We start from the raw sequence: 18,310 nt of genomic DNA, 5'->3' as shown, positions 1-18,310 counted from the left end.
CCAACCACAGTGCAATTTATTTCTGCATTGCACACTTGAGAAATGTGAAAGCACCATGGAAAGAAAAGTGCTGTATTAATTTACAGTAACAACTCTTTTTTTTTTTTTTAAAGATTTGTTTACTTCATTCATTTATTTTTGGCTGTGTCGGGTCTAAGTTGCGGCACACGGGATCCTCACTGAGGCATGTAGGATTTTTCATTGCGGCGCATGGGCTTCCCCTCTAGTTGTGGCGTGCAGGTTTTCCCTTCTCTAGTTGTGACGCACAGGCTCTAGGGCGCATGGGCTCTGTAGTTTGTGGCACTTGGGCTCTAGTTGAGGTGTGTGAGCTCGAGGGCTTAGGTGCCCCCACAGCATGTGGGATCTTAGTTCCCTGACCAGGGATTGAACCCACGTCCCCTGCAGTGTAAGGCAGATTCTTTACCACTGGACCACCAGGGAAGTCCCTATGGTAACAATTCTTGAGATTAAATAAGGCACTAGAGTAACAGTTTTTATGACTCGGAAAAAAAAGTTAACAAAGTCAACAACAGTTTTTTGTTTAATTCTCTTCCAACTCTACAGACATAATTCTGCCTTCACCTTCATTACACTTTCATATGGTCTTAACAGGGGATGTACCTCCTCTTCTAAGAATCTCCGTACCTGCCAAAGAAGAAAGCAAATGCAAGACAAAAGAACACGTTAAGTTTTGAGAATCCTTTTTTCAACGTCAATTCATAACACTGAGACCTTATTTGATAAACTTTTATGCCACCACTGAGCTTCTATTTTTCTCAACTCCCTGTCAGAAATCTCTCCCTAGACACTGGCAGCTCACCCCATCGGGCCCACCAGGCTGCCCCTCCCCACAAACCAGCCTGGCTGTGCCCTTTCAGTTGGTCTCACCATTCTCCACCCGTTACCCAAGCTAAAATCATCACTGCTTCTTCCCTCCTCCCCATTCGACCAGCTTCGAAGTGACTAACATCTTAAACAGCCCTCGAATCTGTGCCCCGTGTGCACGTACCCTGGCCTTGGCTCAAAGCCCTCGTCACCGACTGCTTACCCACTGTAGCAGCCACCTTATTGGTCTCCTGACCTCCAGTTTAAGTCCTTCAAATCCAATACACCAGAGTGACTTGAATATAAATGATAAGCTCCCGCCTGTCTTCTACTTTAAATCCTAACTGCCTCCAGGGCACCTGATAATCTGGCAACTCTCTTATGCTGGACGTCCATGCATTTGCCATCTCCTCTCACCCTGGTGTTCCCTACAAGTAACTCCTACCTGTCCTTAAGATTCAGCTCAGATGTCATGTCTTCCAAGAAGTCTTTCCTAACTTCTTCTAATCTAGGGCGGCCTCCTTTGTGATCCCCAAAAAGATGTGCTTCCCTCAATTCTTGCATGTACAGTTTGGTATTCTAAGCCTTCACCATTGAGTTTTGAGCTCCCTGAAGATAAGGATTATCTATTCATCTTTAAAGCACCAGAATTAAACACAGCACCCAAACACAATCTGAGCACCTAGTCTGTACTCGATAAATGTTTTTGAATTAACCCGTAGTCTCCAAAAGGTCAAGAGGAAAAGTGACAAACATTTACTGAATACTTACTATGCACCAAGCTAGGCCTTTCAGTCCACACTCCGAGATATGTATCTCTATCCTACCAGCCAGTAAAAGTAGGAAGTCAAGACTGAACCCAAATCTACCTGACAGTAAAACCCAATCTTTGTCCATTACACCATAGCTCCAGACCAAAAGAGAATTCAGAGAAATCCACTGGGAGAAACACTTAAGGCAGCTCAAAGCAACCAAATCTTTAAATTTTAGCCAGGAACCTACTCTAAATTCTTTCTAACTAGCCCCATTCTCAGCATACCTCCCATGAAGCAGAAACATTATATTAATAGATAATATTCCAGGCTCTGTAGCCCAGCAGTGTAAAAAGAGGGCACGTGGGGAAGACTGCAGCACCAAACTGTTCTGAGGTTTACCTGCTGGGATGCACGACCGGTGAAAGAAGGAGGATCCAGTAAACGGTCCAACTGGGAGTGAATGGGACTGAAGTAGGCATCAGCCTGGATACGTTCTATGAGGTCATTGTCACCCCCTTCCTGCTTGACCACAGCAGCTGCCTGATGGGAGAGCACTCTGATTTTCTCATGGCAATCCTGGGAAGACAAGGAGTATGGTTGGCTTGCTAGTAACAGGCATGTGAGGGTCCATGATGTCTACGGCAGCTGCAGCAAAGGCCTCCTCCAAAGCTTCATGAACCATCTGCCCTTATATCCTGCCCACTTCCCAGCATTTCCTATGGAAATTCAGACCTAATTTCTTCACTGAAAGTGGACCTTTTCTACAAGTGATTAAGCAATTCACTTTTTTATAAACTGAGTTCACCACCATCACCCTCCAAAGATAAGCCTGTTCTACGGCAGCATATGGTCACTGGTCTGCACCAACACCATGACTGAAGGTAATAACAGAGACATCTTCATCCATCCTTCTTTGGGGAGGAGAAAGCAGGACTAAAGGTGTACTTTGTTTACCCAGGAGCATAAGGGGTTACAAACCTGGCGGTTACCTCCGGCTTTCACCATGGCCATGATGATGTTCTCTGTGGCCATGAAAGGCAGCTCTTGCCGAACGCGCCGTTCAATTACCTGTATGAGTGAAGCACCAAGAAGGATGCCTCACGTTACAAAGTCATATGCACAGTAGGACATCAGCTATGACCAAGAAGATACACAGCAGGGACACGAACTACCATATCTATGAAGAGGGTAGAATGGACTGTCTTATGCTACACCGTATTTTTCAGTTTTCTCATAATCCAGAGTATTATTTTGATTTTAAAAAGGAATATTGACTTGAGTAAACTTTTAAAAGTTGCTTCATCAGAATGATTCCTAAAACCTCAAGTCTGCTCAATTTCAGTGCCTGACTTCGGGAGCCAAGTACAGCATGGAAACAAATCCACCTGCCTCAGGTACTCACAAACAGACCAATGGAGCAGTCTACTCTGCCAGTCACAGCAGAGCTGATGACTCAGGCTGGTGGACAGTTTTAAGCCAAATCGCAGCACTTCTTTTTCCCTCTTCTATAAACATGTCTATGAATCCCACAGACCTGGTTCCCTAGAGCTTATGTCGCAACCTGAAGAGTGAGCTCTGCTTGGGAAGAGCTCCTACTGGACCAGCATCCAGCTCCTCCCACACGCTCACTCCAGAGCAGAAGGCCGCTCACTCCGCCACATTCCAACGCCCCCCTCATACTGTGCTTTTTCACGGAGGCCTCTTACTCTGGGGTACACCACCAAGCCTTCAGAAATGTTCTGCAGCGTATTCAGTATCGTATCTGCAGTGAGAAATGCCTCGGCCAAACACATTCGTCTAGAAAATAAACAGTCAGTTCAGTTATCACTTCAAGCAAATAACGATTTCCATGAAATGGAAGGTGTGTCCCAAGAAGCTGCCCTCTCACGCCAGATGTGCTACTTGGACAATTTCCTTCAACTACCCCAATATCCTAATGACCCTCAAATGTACCACCTCTTGGGGTTTCCCTGGTGGCGCAGTGGTTGACAGTCCGCCTGCTGATGCAGGGGACACGGGTTCGTGCCCAGTTCTGGGAAGATCCCACATGCTGCCGAGCGGCTGGGCCCGTGAGCCATGGCCGCTGAGCCTGCGCGTCTGGAGCCTGTGCTCCGCAACGGGAGAGGCCACAACAGTGAGAGGCCTGCATACCACAAAAAAAAAAAAAAAAAAAAAAAAAAAAAAAAAAAAAATCTACCACCTCTTGACTAAGACCACTTGCCCAAGCGCCAGACCATATACCCATTTGGAGAGCTCCACCTGGCTGATCTGTAGGTTCCCCAGACCCAGAAGTACATTCGGCCACTTTTCCACTGCCTGCTGCTCACCACCTCACCCCACGCCTCCTCTCCCTGTAGCTCCTGACTCAGGAAATGGCACCAGCACCCCGTCACCATCTTAACACTCACTCCAGTCAACCACCAAGGCCAGCCCACCCGACATCGATTTCATATCCACATCCTCTCCAGTTACATGGCCACTGTGCCAGTGTGTACTGGGATTTTTTTTTTTTTAAGATTTTTATTTCATGTGGACCATTTTTAAAGTCTTTACTGAAGACTTTAGAGTCTTTGTTACAATATTGCTTCTGTTTTGTTTTAGTGTTTTGGCCGTGAGGCATGTGGGATCTTAGCTCCCAGACCAGGGATCAAACCCGCACACCCTGCATTGGAAGGTGAAGTTTTAACCACTGGACCACCAGGGAAGAACCTGGATTCGTTTTTTGTTTTTTTTTTAATAAATTCATTTATTTATTTTTGGCTGAGTTGGGTCTTTGTTGCTGTGCGCAGGCTTTCTCTAGTTGCAGTGAGCAGGGGCTACTCTTCGTTGCAGTGTGCGGGCTTCTCACTGCGTTGGTTTCTCTTGTTGTGAAGCACGGGCTCTAGTTGTGTTGGTTTCAGCAGTTGTGGCTCGCGGGCTCTAGAGCACAGCCTCCGTAGTTGTGGCTCACGGGCTTAGTTGCTCCACGGCATGTGGAATTTTCCCAGACTAGGGCTCAAACCCGTGTCCCCTGCATTGGCAGGCGGATTCTGAACCACTGCGCCACCAGGGAAGCCCCTGGACTTGGATTTTTAAAGTAGCCTCCTAACTTGTTCTGATCAGCTCCCTGTCCCCTTACAACTGATTCTCCAAATTGGTGCAGGGTATTTTAGTGTGCACATCTGATTAGGTCACAGCCTACTGAAAAACAGTCAATGGCTGACTTCCGAATGAGTTCACGTTTTATTCCCATAAACCCTGGATTATGCACACACCCCAGAGACCTAGCTTTAACTCTGATCAGTTCCTCTCAAGAAATTCCAGCAGAATACAAGCAAACTAGAGTAATGAATCTGCTTTTGAATATTAACAAGTATATACACAAAGCAGAAAATCACGAGCATGCTGGTACCTTATTAGTAACTACAAATTACTCCTGACCCATCTCATAACTGATTAAGATGTTGCTGTGTCAAGACACCACACCTGACATCCCCCTGCCTTCAGAACAGTATCTTTGGGACTCCCCTAGAGGTCCAGCGGTTAGGACTTCGCCTTCAATGCGGGGGGTGCGGGTTCCATCCCCGGTCGCCGTTGGGGGTGGTGGTGCTGGGATCCCACAACCCTACCGGCCAAAAATAAACCCACAAAAAACGTAATAGAAAACCAGAAGCAATATTGTAACAAGTTCAATAAACACTTAAAAAAAAAAGAAAGAGCAACATCTAAACCCCTTTTCAGGGCCTAGAAGGCCCTTCATGAACTGGCTACTACCCAAGATCATGTCCGACCTCATCTCTTGCTACAGACTTCATTCTCCAGGGCTACCCGACTATTAGTAACTCCCCCAACTGTTCTTTCTCCTGCTCTGTGCCTTTATATGTGCTCCCAATCTTGTCTCAAATGTTAAAAAATGCCTAGATTTCTTACATCTAAAGTGTCACCTCTGTGAAGCTTCCCTCAACTCCTCCACCACCCCTCCCTCCGCTTTGCCCCCACAAGGATTACTCTGTATATGTTTTGATTCTAACACGTATCACACTGTTCCTTCTATGTTCTTGGCTCCCTATTAGACTCCAGGATCCTCAGGGACAAGGAAGGAATACAGAGGTGCTCATAAAGTCCTGCTGCTTCCAGGCCCCTCTTGGTCCTCCCACAACTTGCTGTATGTGACACCCCCATTCCACTGACCGGTTGGCACTATCATCCAGTGTGCGTTCAAACCACTGCACAGATGCTGTCTGCAGCGGGTCCATGACAAGGGTCATTAGGTGACGGGCCAGGCTGCAGCACCGCTCTGAGCGCATAGGGTTCCGCTTGTATGGCATTGCACTTGAGCCTGTCCGCGTAAAGGAGAAGAAGGAAAGGCAGGAAGACCTCAGGGGACAGTGGACGGCCGAGCATGCTCCTGGCGGAACTGCTTACACGCGCCCGCGGCCCTCCTGGCATCTCGCGGTGTTCCCAGGTCTCCACACGACACTCACCAATCTGCTGTTTTTCAAAGGGTTCCTCCAGCTCCTTGAGGCTCGCCAGGAGTCGTATGTCAGTACAAATCTGGGGAAAAGCAGGGGCACAGGCATCACCCACACTCTCAGTATGTGGGGTCTGGGGCAGGGACTGGACTGACGGAGGAGGTGAGCTCTTTGGGAGGCCACCGAGCTGAAGCCCAGCATGTCCTCCCCGAGGGAGACTCCTCTCAGCTCCTGAAGAGCTGGCATTCGGGGAGCATGGGAATGTTCTGGCGAAACACTGTGTAGGATTATCACGGACAGACAAGGGCGAGATGAACTTAATGAGAACGTGGAAACTCGTCCTTCCTTCTAACACACCTTAACTTAAGAGGCTTCACTGACAGGCCCCCAAATTGCTACGAGTGATGTCTGACATCTCTCAAAAGCCACAATGAAGTCGCAGTGAGGCTGGGCGGGTCTGTCTGGGGCGTCCAACGCTCCCATTGCTACCACCACTCACCTTGTGCACCGATGCCCCCAAGCCGGCCAGCACGGACAGCACCTCAATATCTATTTTTCGTGTATAGGTCTGCCCTGTGATGATGAAAGCCCTAGTAATGAATTGAAGAGAGCCTCATGTGAAAATATTCCAAAATGTGACTGTGTCAAACAAATGAGCAAAAACAGACTGAGCAAAAGCTTGGCACCACTGGAGCACTAAGTCACACTGAGCCCAGGACCTCGCTGACATGTGGCTCCAGGAACAAACTGCTCTTCCACCCTTTTTACTGATACCCAGACAGCCGCCCAGACCCGAGGAAGAAACACGGTCCAGCGAGCCTCTGTCCTGCTGCAGTCCAATGAAGTGCCTGAAACAAGGAGCCATGGGGGAGCCTGTAGCCCTCGATGCAAATAGCCAGACCGAGACCAACCCATCGGAGGTCCTCAGTAAAACGCAAAATAGCAACAACATGGGTAAGGCTATTCTACTGAACTCAGAACTAAATAGCTTCCTTTTTTTTTTTTAAAAAAAGAAATTTATTTATTTATTTATTTATTTATTTATGGCTGTGTTGGGTCTTGGTTGCTGTGCACGGGCTTTCCCTAGTTGAGGCGAGGGGGGGCTCTAGGTGCACAGGCTTCAGTAGTTGTGGCATGTGGGCTCAGTAGTTGTGGCTCGTGAGCTCTAGAGCGCAGGCTCAGTAGTTGTGGTGCACGGGCTTAGTTGCTCCGTGGCATGTGGGATCTTCCCGGACCAGGGCTCGAACCTGTGGCCCCTGCATTCACAGGCAGATTCTTAACCACTGTGCCACCAGGGAAGTCCCCTTTTTTCTTATAAATTATAAGAAATACAATAGAATCCAGACTATAAGAATAAAACCCAGGCTAGAGATGGAAGGAAATGGGTGGAAGGACAGAGAAAGAAAAAACAAAAACAAAAAAAAATTTAAGGTCAAATCTAGAGGGATACTATCTTTCATTACTTAACAAGGAGGCCAACACTTTTCCCACTTACCTACCTCTTAAATCCTGCCTTTTCTGTCACCATCTTGTCAAGCTGCTCTACCTTGGAAAGAAAAGACATCCCTATAGAAATTCAGGTGTCTAGTATGCGAATATCTTGACAAGTCACCCTGCCCAGGTTTTGGCCTTCACTACCCGCTTCCAGTCCAGACTCCACCCATTCCAGGTTCAATCGCTCCTACCATCCTGGAGGTCAGCTTTGTCTCTGGTGCTCCTACAGTTGAGTTTGTATCACCCAGGCCACTTTCAGAATACCTTCTGGTCATCTCCCTCGAAGAGCTGCAGGAAGCTGGCCTGGGTGCCAGTGGTGCCCTTCACTCCTCGGAAGCGCAGGTCATCTCGGACACGCTTCAAGTTCTGGAGATCCATGCAAAGATCTTGAATCCAAAGACAGCAACGTTTCCCAACTGTGGTCAGCTGAGCAGGCCTGAAAAAAACCCAAAGAGAACACAGAGAGGTCTCAAACCAGTGACTTATTTAATAAAACCTTCACTGCTTCTTCTAATAATCACTGCTACCTCTGGGAAGGGCAAGAATTAAAGTAAGAGACAGAGAAACCAGTGAAGACAAAACAAGGGCTAAAAAGTTTAAGCAAATAAGTTAAGCGGGGCTTCCCTGGTGGCGCAGTGGTTGAGAGTCCGCCTGCCGATGCAGGGGACACGGGTTCGTGCCCCGGTCCAGGAAGATCCCACATGCCGCGGAGCGGCTGGGCCTGTGAGCCATGGCTGCTGAGCCTGCGCGTCCGGAGCCTGTGCTCCGCAACGGGAGAGGCCACAACAGTGAGAGGCCCGCGTACCGCCAAAAAAAAAAATTAAAAAAAAATAAGTTAAGCAACTTCAATGTCATTTATAAATATTCAAAGGTTAGAAACCTAAAGGGCTACTAGCATAGTTCTTTCTTCGCCATCACGAGGCACCACAAGGGCAGAGACAACGTCTGTGTTTTGTGTCCCGAGGCCTTGGCAAGAAATATACACGTAACAAACATTTGCCAAGCATCTAATGTGTTCTTGGTATTGGAAATACAACAAAGAACAAAACAGACAAGTGGAGCTCATATTGTCATGTAAACAAGTAAACAAGATAATTGCTCATTTTTAAAATGCTATCAAAAAATAAAACAAGGGGCTTCCCTGGTGGCGCAGTGGTTGAGAGTCCGCCTGCCGATGCAGGGGACACGGGTTCGTGCCCTGGTCCGGGAGGATCCCACATGCCGCGGAGCGGCTGGGCCCGTGAGCCATGGCCGCTGAGTCTGCGCGTCCGGAGGCTGTACTCCGCAACGGGAGAGGCCACAACAGTGAGAGGCCTGGGTACCACAAAAAAAAAAACAAGGATGACGATACTGGAGACTGTAACTCTAGACTGACAGTAAAGAAAGGGCTCTGTAAAGAGTCCAGATCCAACGAAGAGGGACTTCCCTGGTGGCGCAGTGGTTAAGACTCCGCCTGCCAATGTAGGGGACATGGGTTCGAGCCCTGGTCCGGGAGGATCCCACATGCCACGGAGCAACTAAGCCTGTGTGTCACAACTACTGAGCCTGGGCTCTAGAGCTCACAAGCCACAACTACTGAGCCCATGCACCACAACTACTGAAGCCCGCAGGCCTACAGCCCGTGCTCCACAGAGAGAGAAGCCACCGCAATGAGAAGCCCGCGCATTGCAACGAAGAGTAGCCCCTGCTTGCTGCAACTAGAGAAAGCCCGCATGCAGCAACGAAGACCCAACACAGCCAAAAATAAATTAAAAAAAAAAAAAAAAAAAGATCCAATGAAGAGCCAGCCAAACTGCGGAGAATAACCCCAAAACACACACAACCAGAGGACTCTAACATAATAGCTAATGGCTTTGTCTTCAGTCTGAGGTCTAAATCAATCTATTGCAGGTCTGTTTACAACATAAAACATAATTATGAGTAAACTGCAATAAAGTCAGAGTTCTACTAGATGACCTAGCCTACTCCATATGGAATTTCTCTTCTATTAGGCTAATGATACTGACAGCTGGTGACATCAAGGCACCCTGCTAGGAATGTCTACAGCATACACATCAAAGGTTAGAACACATATTCCCAAACCAATCTTATGGTAGTTTTCCTTGTTAACTTCTGCTACTGGATTATTGGTACAAGCAAAGAAAAAAATACATTTGCACGGACCTATTCATAGGAGCATTATACATAATAGCAACAGAGTGGAAACAAGCCAAATGTCCAGCAACTGGTGAATAGACAATGTAAAAATAAATTAAGTACTGACACATGCTACATGGATGAACACTGAAAACACTATGGTAAGTGAAAAGAAGCCAGTCACAAGAAGATGAATATTATATGATTCGACTTAAACGAAGTGTCTAAAAGAGGCAAATCCATAGACAGAAAACAGATTTGTGGTTGCCAGGAGCTAGGGAATGGGGGAATGGAAGGGAATGCTAATGGGTACAGGTCTTCTGGGGGGGGGGGGTTGATGGAAATATTCTGAAATTATATACCAGTAAGGACTGCATGAGCTCTGTAAATATACAAAAAACCACTGAACTGTATACTTCAAATGGGTGAATTTTATGGTATGTCAGTTATATCTCAATAAAGCTGTTTCTTTTCAATTGCAGGGACTCACCCATTCTGAGGTCGTATCTACACATCAATACCATTTTCTGAGTTTCTAACGGCTGGTAACTGTGGCAGCAGGTACCTCTCATTAAACCATCCCCAGAGGAATGCTGGAATGCCTGCATTCCCTGAGCACTCTCCAACAGATGCAGGAGAAGAGAAGCTGCAGCACAGGTGACGCTAGGTGTGTATGGAGCCGGCACAGAACGCAACATCTGTCGTGGCCCAGCCATACACACTGAGCACTGACTCCTTCACAGAAACAAATCCTTCTGGTTTCTGCTACTAATAAAGAAGGCTCTAATTTTAAGGAAGATTAAACTCAATAGGCTTTCCTAAGTCACAGGGGATGATACCCTTGTTGCCATAGCAACACCCCATTAAAACTTAAGGCAGGGCTTCCCTGGTGGCACAGTGGTTAAGAATCCGCCTGCCAACGCAGGGGACGCGGGTGTGAGCCCTGGTCCGGGCAGATCCCACATGCTGCAGAGCAACTAAGCCCGTGCGCCACAACTACTGAGCCTGCGCTCTAGAGCCCCCGCAAGCCACAACTACTGAAGCCTGCGCGCCTAGAGCCCGTGCTCCGCAACAAGAGAAGCCACCGCAATGAGAAGTCCGCGTACCACAATGAAGAGTAGCCTCCGCTCGCCGCAACTAGAAAGCCTGCACGCAGCAACGAAGACCCAACGCAGCCAAAAATAAAATAAACAAATAAATTAAACGAAACAAAAGGCAGATGTTAATACACCACTACTCAAATATCATCATTTGAAACCTGCTACTAGCATTTCAAAAATGACATCATTCGCTTTAAAACAGGGTTCTATTCAGTAATCATAAAAATACTTGCATATTCAAAAAATAAAGAATATAGTATGGAAAAAATTTTAGTTACCCTATTATCTCATAAACCAGAGTAATCAGTATATACATCTTGGTGTACTTCCTTCTAATCTTTGTAAAATTTATATGCTGTCTTTTCCCCACAACATTAACCTAAGTGCATTCCCATGTCTTATTAGTCTTACCAGCACCATTTTGCTGGTTGTGTATTATTCCAACCTGTGGATATACTACATTCTATACCTTATTTAATTATTCTCTTATTCTTGGACATTTAGATTGTTTCCAATGCTTACCATCATAAACAATATTTTAACAAAGATCTTTGTACATATAGCTTTTCCCATAATTTGGATGACTTGGGTTAAATTCTCAAGAATGGAATCACTGAATCAAGAATACCTTCTTGAGAGGCAGAGTGGAAACTGATCCAAGAAGGGAGCAATCAGAGGCTCCCCCTTCCTGGGGCCTAAACTGGGAGAGACCCTCCTTCCCTCCTGCTCACGCCGCAGGAAGGTACCCATCTAAAACTCTGGTCCTTCATAGTTACCCCAACTAGTTGTCTACTGTCCTGACCTGCAAAACCATCTGGGCTGACTCTACTAACCAGCATCGGATTCCTGGAGTGGGAAAGGAGGGATCAGGCCCTGTGACCTAAACAGGATCTGCTCTCCAACCTCCTCCTTGCCCCTAAAAGATCTCCCTGTAGGCAAAGGAGATACCAGAAGTGTCAGATTATTAAATTAAGGAAAAAAAAAGAATACTTTCTGTATACATATTTTCCAGTGAAATGAACCACTAGATTTACTCTCTAAGCAGTATAGCTTTTAAGGTAGGTATAAGGTTCATTCCTCACAGGCACCCCAAGTGCTTATGTTTTGAGATTTCTCACCTCCAGGTTACCATGGAGAAGGGAGAACTGAAGGAGTAAATGGAAGCTGGATGCACATAAACAAGCCCAATTCCCAAGAGGTAACCCTCTCACTTACTGGAAATGTGTGAAACCTAAGGTGGGAAGATCAGCTCGTTCCTTGGCAAAGTCGGCAAGCCGAGATATCACCCTGGCAAGCTGCAAGGAAGACCATGTGTGAGAAAGAGTGAATTCAGGCTGAGCACTTGCATAAACAGGAACTAAACTTGGAGACAGTTTCATATACAATTACACCTCCAGCTCACGGAAGGCAGAGGCCATATTTTTTCATCTTTGTCTCTTAAAGTGCCTTGAAGAGTTCATACCAACCAACATTCAAAAACTGAGTTGACTACCTAAAATGTCACGAATTATTTCTGCACAGTTTTAACACCACTGGCACGTTCATGAAGAAAAACAGGACGAAATCATAAATCTGACCCACATATTCCAGCCACGTGCTGCTGGTTACACTTTCTTCACTTAAAAGGCTACGCTTTAAAAAGCATTAACTTATATAGTGATTTAACGCAAGAAGAGATAATTAGTTCTACAGATTAGATCTAGGATCATTCACCTGAGTAAACAGTAACTTATTTAGATTTACATTGTGCTGCTTTACACTGTGGTGCCCATCTCCTGTCACAGGGAATCTTAGGACTGGTGAGAAACTTCTGTCAACTTCTTACCTTTGGCAAAAGCAGGTCAAATGCATTTCTAAGAATAATCAAGTCCTGCAAGGGAAATGCAGTGATCTTACATTAATCAGCTTTGCCCAAACAACATTATGACATAACACTCTTTGGCCATCACAACTGGGTTTCTAACCTAGCTGCCTATCTCACTTTCAGCAACACACTGTGCAAGCCAGAAGAGGCTAACAGAAATTCTCTTCTGATTACTGTTTTAAAAGCACACCAACTTAGAGAGCAGTACTACTGGAATCTATAAGCACAAAGGCTTTATACTTATAAACCTATTTATGTGGTATCTAATGTAACGGGAAAATGATAAGGGGTAAGCCCCATCGTGAATACAGCAAAGATGTCCGGGTCAACAGGGTTTATACCTTCCCGAAGATTAGTGTTTGAGTTTCTGAGAAGAATCCATAGGGGTTAAAAAAAAAAAAAAATCCATAAGGCACATCTCATTAGTTTCCGCTCCCTTTTTTCCATGTCAATCATTGCTAACAAAAAAAAGTCATGAACTACAAGATCTAGGTTTAGGAAATTTAAAGCTGTTCCTGGGGGGTTAGGAGATGTAAGTGTTGCAGGCAACTCCAACACATGTTTATGAGACAGTAATTGTTGAGCCCAACTACATGCTGGGTAATTTTAAAAGGATACTCCAAGTTAGAGGACTGTTGTTCTCCCATTATCTGATTCACCAATTACACATTGATGGCTTTAATTACGTACCACATTAGACAAAAAATGTTACTTGGGGCAACTTAGAAATTACGGCTTCTTTCTGAACTGCAAGTGTATCTGGATTCTAACTTCTAGTCCCACGGGTGCCCTGCAATAAGGGCAGAGCTTTGGAGCCACTCTACCCAGGCCTGAATCCTTTCCAGTTGCAAAACCTAGAGCAAGTTCTTCAACTTCTACACCTCCTCATCTGTGGCAATGGGGAAAATAAAGCCAAAGCCAAAGACTACATATTCTGAATCCATTTATATGAAATTTCGAGAAAAGGCACAACTATAGACACAGAAAGCAGGTCAGTGGTTGTTTGAAACTGGAAGCACGAGTGGAGACTGACTGTAAAACAAGCAAAAGAGAACTTCTTGGCGTGAGGGGTATGCTTGAAAACTGGAGTGTGGTGAGGCTGAATGATTGCATAAATTTACTAAAGCTCACTGAACTGTACCTTTAAAATGGGTAAACTTATGGTATTAAATTATACCTCAATAAAGCTATTTAAAAATGGAGATAACAGAATCTATCTCTTATGCCTTTTGTGAAGAAGAAATGAAGTAATACATAGAAAGTGCTCAGAATAGTGCTGGGCACCTAGTAAACTTAGGAAAATGCTTGCTGTTACTTTCTCATGTTTGACTATGAGACACTTTGGCTAATTAAAGGATTTAAGAATTATAATGTAATTATTTCTTTTTTTCAGAAGTCTTGGCAAAGAGTAAAAAAGGACTTTGGAAAGAAAATTCCTTTGGAAAACTACTTTGGCCACTAAAATGCTAAGATCTCAGCTTACGTCCAGCATACCAATGCGTAGGCAGTATCTATATGTCTCATTTTATGGAGGTCATTAGGGGCTTACAGTTTAGATTGGAAGGATACCAAAAGCAGAAAATTCCTGAGCACTGAGGTCCTAAGATCTATGGAGTCGCTTCCTAAAATGGACAAAATCAAAGAAAATTTATAAATGCATTATAAACATTGAGTCTAAGTGGAAACAAAACATCATGGGCTCCTACTGTATTGTCTCCAACATAGCAGGAGGTGGCACCAAGATGAATAATGCCAGCAGCTTTGGGGCAGCAGTGGGCAAACGTGTGCACATGAGCCATCACATCATGTCGTAACTGCTTCTCTTCCTCAGCTGCCATCTTGAAGTCGATGTTGTCCAGGTTTGATTTCATCTCCTGGATTTGTTCATCTGTGATAGGCAAACCCAATGTCTGCAGAACAGGCAAAATAAAATAAAATAACTTCTTGTGGCACAATTATTTGAATTGAAGTGACACTGAAAAAAAATTGGTTCATGCTAGCATTTATGCCCTACCTTCCAATTCTTAAACTAAAATTGAGGCAACTAAACTAAAAGGACATGGGGAGGAGGAACAACTTTCTAAATGAATCATGGTAAATTATATTCTAAGGGAACTCCAATATATAAAACAATGCAATCCTGATTTTTGTTCCCTCTGCCCCTATGTCTCTGCTCACTCCCTCACAGGTCTGGTCTCTGGGCTCAAACGCCATCTCCTCAGAGGGGTCTTTCCCGACCTTCCATGTGAAACACCCTTCTTCTGTGCACTCTCTATCTATCCCTTTAGCCTGTTTTTAAAAAAAATTTATTTAATTAATTTATTTTTGGCTGCGTTGGGTCTTCGCTGCTGCACGTGGGCTTTCTCTAGTTGTGGCAAGTGGGGGCTACTCTTTGTTGTGGAGCACAGGCTCTAGGCGCATGGGCTTCAGTAGTTGTGGCACATGGGATCAGTAGTTGTGGCTCGTGGGCTCTAGAGCGCAGGCTCAGTAGTTGTGGCGCATGGGCTTAGTTGCTCCACGGCATGTGGGATCTGCCCGGACCAGGGCTTGAACCCATGTCCCCTGCATTTGCAGGTGGATTCTTAACTACTGCACCACCAAGGAAGCCCTAGCCTGGTTTTATTTAGAGCACTTATCACCACATGACATTTTTACAAATCTATTAGCCTGTCTCTCCCCTCTAGAATGTATATACTCTCTGAGAGGAGAGCTTTGTGGTACTTATTGCTTACTCTTTAATGCTTGGCACTTAAGTGCCCAAAGTGTAGGATCCAGGCCACAGCTTTACATTTGATCTAGATGGACTTAGCCAGAGAAACCAAAATTAGGAATGCTATTAGTATCTTTGCCAACAAATTATGTGCAGAAAATTCAGTGCCACTGAAAGCAATTCCAGGGCTTCCCTGGTGGCGCAGCAGTTAAGAATCAGCCTGCCAATGCAGGGAACACAGGTTTGAGCCCTAGTCCAGGAAGATCCCACATGCCGCGGAACAACTAAGCCCGTGCGCCACAACTACTGAGCCTGTGCTCTAGAGCCTGTGAGCCACAACTACTGAGCCTGAGTGCCACAACTACTGAAGCTCATGTGCCTAGAGCCCGTGCACCACAACAAAGAGTAGCCCTCGCTCGTCACAACTAGAGAAAGCCTGCGTGCAGCAACAAAGACCCAATGCAGCCAAAAATAAAAATAAATAAATTAAAAAAAAAAAAAGAAGCAAGCAATTCCGGGAGATACAAATGAGAAAATAAACACATCAGTATCTTATGTTCATCCATCACTGAAAAAATCAGGCCGACAAAAAAATAGCTGGCAACCCACAGGCAGCTCAGAACCGTGGAGCCAAGTACTGAATATGTACATTGGTGAAATTTATCCAAACCTCACTTGAAAGCCCCAAGGCCTGGCCCTGGGAAGGGGCTCACATCTTAAGACCTACCTTGTCCAAGATGGTAGCTACTAGTCAGATGTGGCTATTTACATTTAAACTAGTAAAAATTTAAAAGTAAAAACTCAGGACTTCCCTGGCAGTCCAGTGGTTGAGTCAGAGCTCCCATTGTAGGGGGCACAGGTTCGATCCCTGGTCGGGGAACTAAGATCCCACATACCACTCAGCCCAGCCAAAAAAAAAAAAGAAAAGTAAAAATTCAATTCCTCAGTCACACTAGCCACATCTGGCCAAGCTGCCTTGGATTTTTAGTCATCAGACGTGACATCTCAGGGCTCCTCCCAAAGCAAAGCAGCAGGGGGCAGCGTGGTCAAAATGCTTCCTATCCCCAAGCAATGTGTCTTCTCAAAATTCACTCCCTACTCCTAATTTTCAGCACTTCTCCTAATCTCTCATCGCTCAAGTTTTTTTTTTTTAACTACTAAATTATGATGTAATTTATGTTGTTAATTTTGACAACCTAGCTAATAGATAATCCAAACTCAGGAGATATCAAAATTGTATGCATTTCAGGCAATGTATATATAGACTGGGCAGAGGAAAGGACACATATTCAGACTCTACATTTCAATCCCAGCTTGAAGCTTTTACTAGCTATGCTGAGTGGCAAAATCTTAAGGGTGCCACCACCCTTATCTACATGGAGTACCAAGTAAAACAGAAAACAGAGTACACGCTAGTACATAACAAACCACAACACACTTCATGTTCTTGTCTACTATTATTGTTATCTGAGCCCACAGTTTATGAAACCTCTGTGCCTCCATTCTATCCTCTGTAAAACAGGAATAACTTACTTATTGTAAATAATTGTTTTGAGGATTAGTAAACTATTAATTTTTAATCTTCAAACTGCCGCGCACACACATAGCAGGCACTGTAGCAATGTCTGCTACTCCTTTTTTTTTTAAATTGGCGTATAGTTGATTTACAATGTTGTGCTAGTTTCAGGTGTACACCAAAGTGAATCAGTTATACATATACATACATCTGCTCTGTTTTAGATTCTTTTCCGTATAGGCCATTACAGAGTATTCTGTCTGCTAGTGATATGTACTACTTTATTTTCTTGACCATAGTGATAGGAAGGGGGTAAAATCTAGGAAGAAAGTTTCCTGTTTGGGGACCGTGTACCTCGGACCTAGGCACGTACTCAAGATTGTTTCCAGGTTTACTAAATGTCATTTGGGTACTGCCATCTTGCTTGTTGTGGCATTTTCCTCTGAAACTTTACAGCTCTGTGGATCACCTTCAGTTTCCTTCAGCTCCTCTGCAAAGGCCCGTCTGTAGCTATTTCTGAAATCGTTGGGCTAAATAGGTCTACATGCAGCTCTTATAAGAGAACCCATACGTCTCATCTAATAACCCTGATTCTCCCTCCCCAGAGGCAGACGGCAGCAGAGTGAAGCGGAAACGGTGGCCCAGGAAACATGGATTTTGTAGTGACAGTCCGGTCTCAGACAACACTGAGGCACTGTGGAGGGCGAGGTGGCTGAGCGCTCAGTCAGGCTCTGCACGGGACACGCGTACACACCCGGGTTCCGCTATCAATCAATGGTTAGGAGCAAATAACGCGCTGGGTATCATCGAGGCTTGGTCTTCTTCCCTACCATGTGGGAAAACCACCACCTAGCTTGCAAAATCTTTACGGGTTAACGGGGGAAAGACGTGTACAGAAACGAGCACAACGGCACGGAACGAGCGCTCGCCTATGTACTCTTGCAGGAACCGCCAAGACTTACTCCCTGAAACGGGTAACTGCACTTCTCGCCAACCCCTTGTGCGCCTCAAACCCTCAACGATTAAAACACGTGAGGCAACAGGTGGCGGCTGCCGGGTCTCCTGCCCTGGGCTTCCTGGGGCCTCAGCTCCTCTGGAATAGCGGGGAGGCTGCCCCCGGAGGCTCAGCCGGCGCTCGGCACCCAACCCGGCACTTGCGGGGCCGGGCCCGCCTCCAGGCCCGGAGCACTTTACCTGCTCGGCTTCCGCCAGCCACAGCCAGAGCTGCCGCCAGGTCCGGAATTTGTACCTGTCGCTAAACACGAAGCACATCTCCGGGCTGGCATAACGGGAGGCAAGCGGCGAGCGGTAGCTGTCGTGCTCGCAGGCCGCCTCCCGCCCGCCACCGTCGCCCCCCGCCGCCATCCCGAACACGCAACCCCGCTGAAGCCGGACCGGGACACCGAGGACGGAAGCGGAAGTCCGGGAGCGGAACATCCTCCGCTTGGTCCCGCCCCCG

General features: G+C 45.9%; 1 protein-coding gene across 1 annotated transcript; it reads right to left on the bottom strand.

Moving 5' to 3' along the window:
• Positions 1–523: 523 nt before the first annotated feature.
• On the bottom strand, positions 524–18,267 carry ADSL (adenylosuccinate lyase). Its single transcript, XM_082636386.1, has 13 exons — positions 18,046–18,267; positions 14,332–14,535; positions 12,587–12,631; positions 11,977–12,056; positions 7,790–7,961; positions 7,531–7,577; positions 6,531–6,621; positions 6,044–6,113; positions 5,751–5,898; positions 3,287–3,377; positions 2,559–2,648; positions 1,980–2,156; positions 524–645 (listed from the first exon to the last, which is right to left on the bottom strand). Exons 1-13 carry the CDS (start codon positions 18,214–18,216, stop codon positions 559–561), a joined length of 1,473 nt encoding a protein of 490 aa, XP_082492512.1. The 5' UTR covers positions 18,217–18,267; the 3' UTR covers positions 524–558.
• Positions 18,268–18,310: the final 43 nt, after the last annotated feature.

The sequence above is a fragment of the Mesoplodon mirus genome (assembly GCF_964341445.2).
Source record: "Mesoplodon mirus genome assembly, chromosome: 11".
Taxonomy (NCBI): Eukaryota; Metazoa; Chordata; class Mammalia; order Artiodactyla; family Ziphiidae; genus Mesoplodon; species Mesoplodon mirus.
The sequence above is the reverse complement of the archived record's forward strand: the minus strand, read 5'-3'. Positions and strand labels throughout refer to the sequence as shown.

Bases quoted from the DNA above. Each gene is read 5' to 3' on its own strand.
- ADSL (XM_082636386.1), bottom strand. From the start codon at position 18,216: ATGGCGGCGGGGGGCGACGGTGGCGGGCGGGAGGCGGCCTGCGAGCAC. The intron at 12,057-12,586 runs GTAAGAAGTTGA...TCTTCCTTGCAG, and splicing joins TTGACCTGCTTTTGCCAAAG to CTTGCCAGGGTGATATCTCG. The intron at 5,899-6,043 runs GTGAGTGTCGTG...TTACGCGGACAG, and splicing joins CTTTGAAAAACAGCAGATTG to GCTCAAGTGCAATGCCATAC.